Source organism: Xiphophorus couchianus, chromosome 19 (assembly GCF_001444195.1).
Source record: "Xiphophorus couchianus chromosome 19, X_couchianus-1.0, whole genome shotgun sequence".
NCBI classification, from domain to species: domain Eukaryota; kingdom Metazoa; phylum Chordata; class Actinopteri; order Cyprinodontiformes; family Poeciliidae; genus Xiphophorus; species Xiphophorus couchianus.
Window position 1 is genome coordinate 11,889,711 of NC_040246.1, and position 7,715 is coordinate 11,897,425.

The 7,715-nt window shown below is 41.5% G+C and overlaps 1 protein-coding gene across 1 annotated transcript in view; it reads left to right on the forward strand.

The window, feature by feature from the left end:
* The window catches only part of runx3 (RUNX family transcription factor 3), a 55,220-nt gene extending 47,914 nt beyond the window's left edge, over positions 1-7,306 (forward strand). Inside the window, exon 8 of the mRNA XM_028000325.1 lies at positions 4,507-7,306. Within this exon, the coding sequence (XP_027856126.1) occupies positions 4,507-4,988 (482 nt within the window). The 3' untranslated portion in view covers positions 4,989-7,306. The remainder of the gene's footprint in view (positions 1-4,506) is intronic.
* The last annotated feature ends 409 nt before the right edge of the window (positions 7,307-7,715 follow it).

A 7,715-nucleotide genomic window follows, 5' to 3' on the forward strand; every position in this document is an offset into this window, starting at 1 on the left:
AATTCCATGACTCTCCTTTGAGATTCTGGATTTGGAAAAACAAGCATGCATGTAACATAAGGGGTGAGGTCTGTTTTGATTTTGTTTGAAGAGCCTTACTACATCCCATTACATTCCACTAACACCACCACTGAGTCTCCCTCCTTCATCCCCTCCTACTCAGTCTTTCTTTCCTTTGTCTCTGGGTGATGTGGATCTTTGCTGCTTTCTTTGCAGCCCCCACTGCCACTAATCCATGCCTTACCCAGAAACCACCAACCCCACACCAGACGTGCTGAGTCATCCACTCACACTGTAAAGAGGACCCACTTTCAGACACAAAGAAGACTTTCAGGACAGGGTTTAGTAGTCTGACTTATGAGAACAGATATATGACTTTTTAAGCTGCCATTTCCAAGATTTGAAACTAGTCATAGACACAAAAGACCGGTAGCGACTGCAATAAATCACAGGGGAGAATCATCTCCGAGGAAAGGATTTACTTAACAAATAAACATTGTAATCGTGCCACTGTACCTGTTGATACATTAGTAAAATCTCAGGTTTTTTTACAATCACAAATTCCACTTCCCATTGCTTGTATTGCATGTCACAAGTGGAGAACATGCAAAGAGCCTGTGCTCTGGCATGATGAAGCGTTACCATAGATGAAGCTTTTGGTGCTGTTGACCGCGGTTCCACAGCAGAGAGGTGATTGTCATTTGCATTCAACTTGAAGCTCCGACTGCAAAGGCTTGATGCTTAAATAAACACCTGGAAATCATTTGTGTTCATTTGAGTCTCCTATTCTTTGGCATGCATAGCAGCAGCAGTAGCCGCCTTCTCATGCTTATCAACAGTGACTGCTCATCTTAATGGCATCCACTGTTCGAGTCACCCAAACCAATCATTGAATCAGAATTTTTATGATTAATACTGAGACTCAGCGAAGTCCCTTCAGGGATATCACTGTAGCACGTAGCTGCACCAGCTGGAACTCTCTTTCCCTTTTTCCTTCCCTCCACCTTATTTGCCTGAGACACCATTCCCTGGGCCCTGCCTGTCACAGTTTGCATCAAGCCTGAGTAAACATTTCACAGGTGAGCGCCTGGATTTGCATCTTCCCATCACCAGCTACCACAGTGGGATAGACACATACACACGTATATGCCCCGATGCACAATTAAACACACGGAGGCGATCGCTTCAATCCTGCCCTTATGTTAATAACCAAAATCAGTTTCTGCCGTAGGCAAATGAGACAAACCTCCAGGCCTATCTGGGTTACACGCTTCAGTGTAGACTAGTGGACTTCTTGAGCTATGTGGAAAGGAGGAAGGCTCCGCCCTTAAAAGAGTTTGCAGGACTCAGAAGCAGTGGAGAAAAAGAAGGGGCGCTGGAACACAATGTTCTCAATAAAATCCCTGATTCCCACCTACCCACTTCACAGACTGGGAACATCACAGACGGGAGACGGTGCCAGCGAGCCCTCTGGGTTCCATCCCTTCTCCTCCTGTCCCTGCAATTTAGTCAACACATTTCAGATGAGTCTAATGGAGATCATGTGTGGGGTTTGTGCCGCAGAGGTTACAGGCAACTACTGCAAAGCTTGGTTGGGAAGACCCTCTCGGCCAAAGATGCACTGTCGTTACTACAGCCACAATAGCAAAGCCTGTACTTACAGTGGGTGGGGGAGAGGGGAGATGCAGAAAGGTATGCAGGAGAGAGAAAATGCAGACCTCCTCTCAGTTAACACAGCAGTTTGTTTAGCTCTTTCTCTCCTCCAGAGGGAGCTACTGGACCATGGAGCCTGGAAGGTGTCTGCAGACACCTTGTGGCTCGCAGCCAAGAGCCTGAGCCTGAACAAGCCCATTAAAGTGTTGTGATAAGTGTCCAATCCAGTTTCCCCTGACAGAATGCAGGAGTCAATCCCCGACACAGTTTAGCCAGCATGTTTCCACCAACTCCAATCAACAGGGAGATCATAAGCAGGGTGGGCACGCAGCAGCCATAGCCTGCAAGTCCCCTCCCCAGCTCCACCCTGACGCCTAAATTTAGAGCAGGCAGGGAGAGACGAAGAGACACACACACACGCAGAGAGGGAGCAAAGGCGTTTTGGGAGTCCGGTAGGAAATAATCTGACTCCACTTCACCCGAATCAACAGCAGCTGATGGTTTGGATTTTCCTTCCATGAAATCAGATATGGAGCCGACTGCTGTTCCTGGTAGACTCTGGAAAAAGAAACAGCACCCCCACCATGAACAAACTCTCTGCTTTTATACAAGAAAAGTAAAACAAAATATAAAAATGTGTGAGGAAGGAAAAAAAACAAAAAAACATCACAGTATAGCCGGGCCCATGGAAATTACAAAGGAGTATTTTCTATTTTGTTGCTGAAAATGGATCCTGTTCTCCACACATAAGGAAAAGAGATTTGAAAAACACTGCAGCACACAAGCTTGGCATCCCCCCCTTAGGGCTGTGGCGTGCAAGCGCTTGCTATTTTATAAATACAAGCTCTCTTTTCTCTGCCATCCAAATAGCTATTTTACACTTATAGTCATGTGGGCACATTGAGCCCAAGAAAGCCACATTGGGAGAAACAAATAACCAAGAATGGAGCTCTGTTTAGATAAATGAACGTGTGTGCAGGTGGCAGGTGTGGATGTGGTGCTCACTACGCTAGCAGCAAATATGAGGAACTTTCTCCAACAACCAAAGACATTAAGAGGGTGTTTTCAGTTCCGTGTTTAAACGTGACTCTTAGTCACCAGACTTTCTTTTGAACTATCCGAATGTCAGACTTTCTTCTGAACTATCCGAATGTCACAGGGACTCAGACAGAGCTTAATATGTACAGATGCAATTAAATAAATTAGAATGTAGAATAAATGTCAAAAAGTTTGTTTATTTCAATAAATAAACAATATTTAATATGTGTTTAATGGTAAACATCTATTTTTGTTAAATTTAATACCTTTTTAAGTACAACCAAAGAAAACCCAAAATTCAATTTCTCATCAAATGGGAACACAATATATTGCCAACAAAGCTTTTTTACAGTTTGAAATGTTAAGTGGAAGGAAAAAGAGTGGTAGGAAACCCAATTACTGGTTTTGAAAAAAAGTGTGAACTACAGGTGGAGTCAGAAGTGCCATAACACAAAAAATGTATCTAGGAAATTGGTTGTGACTGTTTTAAATCCTTGTTTAAAGTCACTCCGGAATTAGAAATGCCAGAAGCGTCTTATCTGGAAAAAAGAGACAGCTCTTCCTTTCAGATGAAAATACATCATCTTTTAAATTAGTTTAAATCTTCAGTGTGACGATTACACGGATGCCGATCATTTAGGGAGTCATGTTGTCTGAGTGTGCTGCTGCTCTTCTGTGTTTTATCTAGTCACAAGTCAATGTTACCATCTACCAAGAAACTCTAGAGAAATTCATACTTCCCCTAGCTGACGAGCTTTATGGGCATGTGCATTTCATTTTCCAGCAAGACTTGGCACCTGTACAATGTACCAAAACCTGCCTTAATTACCACACTATCACTGGGATAGAGCCAACAAGCAGATAAGCCAAAGGCTGCTATTAAAGCAGCTGGCATTCCTTAACACCTCAGCAGTCGTCTCCAAGATGATTGCCTCCCAGCTATGTCACATTGAATGCAAAGCAAAAGGAATCTCAGACAAGCCAGAAACCCATGCATGGGTATATTTTTCAGTCAGCTGACAATTCTGTATTAAAACAAGCTTTTCATTGACTTATTATGAACTACATAATATATTTCTTTATAAATAAGGAGGGAACTAAGGAATGAAGACATTTCAAGCCTGCTTAGAGGCTTTCAACTTTATTTATATTTCCCTCCTGGCTTTTAAACAAATTATATAGACCCAGAAGGATTCAGCTTCGTTACCTGTAAGCTCACAGTTAACATTTAACTTTGACAGGATCTGCACTGTGATAGACATTTATACATGAACAGAAAACGTCTTTCTTCCTCTCTCTCTCCGTCTCCAATTGTGAACGTCCGCCTGTTTCACCGAAGTATGATTTATGAGATGTTGCACAACAGTGCAACAAGCCATCAGTGTTTATACAAAGCACCCCTTAGCACCGACAATGCCCCTTTTCATTGCTCAGAGGACAGAGAGCTGTACGTTGATTTCCTTTTGAAGGACCGGTAGGAGGGCGCTGGTGAGGGGGGCCTTTTCATAACTTCGGTCTTGTGCACGAGGCTGTGGGATGATGTGCTGTCAATGCTTGATGACTGTTACTGAGCCAAAAAATGTCTCAGTTCATTACTTTTGAGCAAATATTTCCATAGAGTGGTTTATCGCAAGAAATTGGAGAACAGAATGAAGGTTTAGGAAGGTTTGCTCTGGAAATGTGTAATAGTGCAGAGAATCCTGATGTTTGTAAAAAGGAAATGTTTGAGCCCATTGTTTCATCACGGCGACAGCGGTTTTCCATCATGGATGAATACTTCTAACGGTTTTTTATTTGTCTTTGTGTCTCAAACAGGGACTACAGACCTCTTCCCACAGAGGAGTACCTTCCCCTCTCTGTCCCCGCTGACAGACCCTCGCTTCTCAGACCCCCGTATGCACTACCCGGGGGCCTTCCCTTACTCTGCCAACACCTCCAGCACCGGCATCAGCGGTCTCAGCATGTCGGCCTCCTCTAGATACCACACCTACCTGCCGCCACCTTACTCAAACAACCAGTCTCAAAACTTCCAGTCCAACTCTTACCTGTATTACGGCACGGGCTCCGGATCCTACCAGTTCTCTATGGTGGCACCAGGAAACACTGGGGGTGAGCGCTCCCCCACCCGCCTCCTTTCATGCTCCGGGGCCACGGGCACTGGAGGGACCAACAGTCTGATGAACCCGGGCCTGAACACCCAGAGCGAGGGCGTGGAAGCCGACGGCAGCCACAGCAACTCCCCAACAGCTATGAGCGCTTCAGGTCGTTTGGATGAATCCGTCTGGAGGCCATATTGACTGGAAGAGAGCTAGAAAATTGGGAGATTGGGAGGAGAGAGGGTCGAGAAGTGAAAATATTGATGAACAACAAAGCTGAACACTGAAAAAAAAAAAAAACAAAAATGTTGCATGTTTGCCTTTGTTTTCTTGCTTTAAAGACTTTTGCTTTTACTGTTTGAAGACATTTTGTTGTTTCAGAGTGAACTCTTGCACTGCTCTGAAACCTGTACTCTCAAAGACCTTCCAAAGCCATACAAGTCAAAGTGGCACTCAGCGGAGACTGTAAATAATTGTTAGAAAGCCATCGCAGTGATGTAGACAGGTACTCGAGGTCAAACGAACAACAGCGTGGAGGTGCAAACAATTAGTACGTCTGCTGAGATGAAAGCCACAGCAGACGTTCATCAAACAGACTGCTCAGACTGATCCAGCCAACTTGGCAGGTGGAGAAGAGAAGTCAGACCGGTTTTCTGCTCCATCACTGGCTAAGCATGGCTGCACTGCTGTGGCAATCGTCCCTTTAAGCTTTCATTTCTGTAAAAAATTTGCATCAGATGTAAAAATGTTTTCACGAGCATACAGGGCTGTTTCATGTGCTCAGAGTACTTCTGCAGAACCTTTTGGTCTATTTATTATCCACAGAGAGACATTAGCCTTTGGTTAGAGAGGAAACGTCTCAGAACAATTGCTGCATTATTGAGAAGCGTTTTCAAGATTAAGAAATGAATTCTCTGCTGTTTCATCATGTTCCAGCAGAACAATGGATGATTATTGAAGGAATGAGACAAAAACAGTTTGGTTTATTTTCTGCAGATAAGTTGAGTTCTGTTGTCTGTACTCCTTACTTTTACTTCTTTATTCAAGCTTTTTCGTAAGTTTTAAAGTCCTCGCCAGAATTTATTTTTATTTTCATTATTTTAACTGGACAACGTGGTTTACTTTTGATATTTATTTGAGCCAAACTTTGGGGAAATGTATGCAAATACCCCAAATCCTTAAGCATTTCTTTCATTTTTCCTTTTTTATAAGCATTTATACAGTATATTTACCATGTTTGTTAAGTATGAATTTGGAGTTTTTGTAATATATTGCAACTAAATTATGAAAAAAACTTTTTATGTAATTTTGTTGCCTTCCAATGTAGCTTTGGTGCACTAAAACCTTTATTCCAAATGGACTATGCCCAAAAAGATCCTAGAGCCAGGATCTTTTAGATTATTTACAATTTGCCTTCCTGCGCTTACAAAACAAAAAAAGAGCTAATTTTTTGCACTATTTTTTTGACTTTCCTTATATTTTGCTGGATTTGAAAGTGTGCAGAGCGAAATATGAAATATTCCTGTGCATGTTGTTCAAACACACTTCAAGTGTCCTTTTTGAAAAATATTACACAAAAATAATCACAATCCTGCAGCACAGGTGTGTCTGCACATTCCCCCCATCCTGAGTGCCTTTTTAAAGAGACAGAGGGAAGAGGAGGATCCAGAGCGGGATCTTCTTACCAACCGTCTCTTGTTCTGCACAGGTCCCTTTGTTCTGAGTCATCAGTAGCGCTTTGAAGCATTTGTGGTCACAACTGTCCCTCTTGTTCTAATTTACTAGCCTTTGTTCACACGCCTGTGCAGACCATTTTCTCCTGTGCCGAGAGCTGAGGTATTTGCAACAGATATCAGGTGTCTGATAGCAAAAGACTGTAGTTGTGACTCAGAAATGGTTGCTACAGAGCTGAGGTTTGATCTCTGAGTAAATAGTGACCCAAACACGCTTGCATTTGGAGCTCAGGTGAAGAAATACATGTATGCAAGACGTTTTCAGCTTTATTCCACAAATGTTGTCTCATTCCTACTAAGGAAAAGCATGTTGTATTTTTAGCCACTCAAACCTCAACTCTGTTAAAAACATGACAATCATGCAGCTAGAGAAATCACATGATGTTTGTGTGGTTACTTTCTATAAAAACCAAAGATCTATACAACTGCCTGTAAAACTCTTTAAATGTTGAGATTTGTGGCGACTCATCTGTGTTGAATGAACTTTATTGTCCTTGTTTATGCAAAACTATGAAGCCAAAGTGTACAAGTCAGTCCAATTTTGTATGTTTAATTAAAGAGCACAATGTTCCATCAGTTTTCTTTTTAAAAGAATCCCAGTTTCATTTTAGGTCATTCTTCTCTCTTCGTTGCTCTCTATGCTGAAAGCATGTACATCTGAAACTGATATGTTAATTTAAAAAACATGTGTATGTGCTGAAACCATTACTGCTTCCATATGAGTGCTTGTAAAGTTTGCGGATAATGTAGTTTTTAATCATTTTAATTAAAAAAAAAGACGCCTCACTTCTGTCTTCAGAATTGAATTTTTTTTATGGTGAAACTACATATATTGCACCTTACAAAAGTATCAACACCACTTAAACTTTTTCACATTTTGTCATATAATTTTAATGTAATTTTATGTGATAGACCAACACAAAATAGCACATTCAAAATATTTTAAAAATTGAAATATGTGGAAATGGTGGCATATGCATGTATGCCTCAGTTGAGGTCAAAATTATTAGCCCCCCTATGAAATTTATATATTTTTCAAAGATTTCTCAAGTGCTGTTAAACAGATTGATAATTTTTCAATACAGCCTTTCTAAACACCCTAGTTCTTATTTTTGGATGCTTAGTTTAATTTACTTTGCGCATAGAAATTCTGTCATTAAGACCAAATATATATATATATTTTTTTTACCCCTCC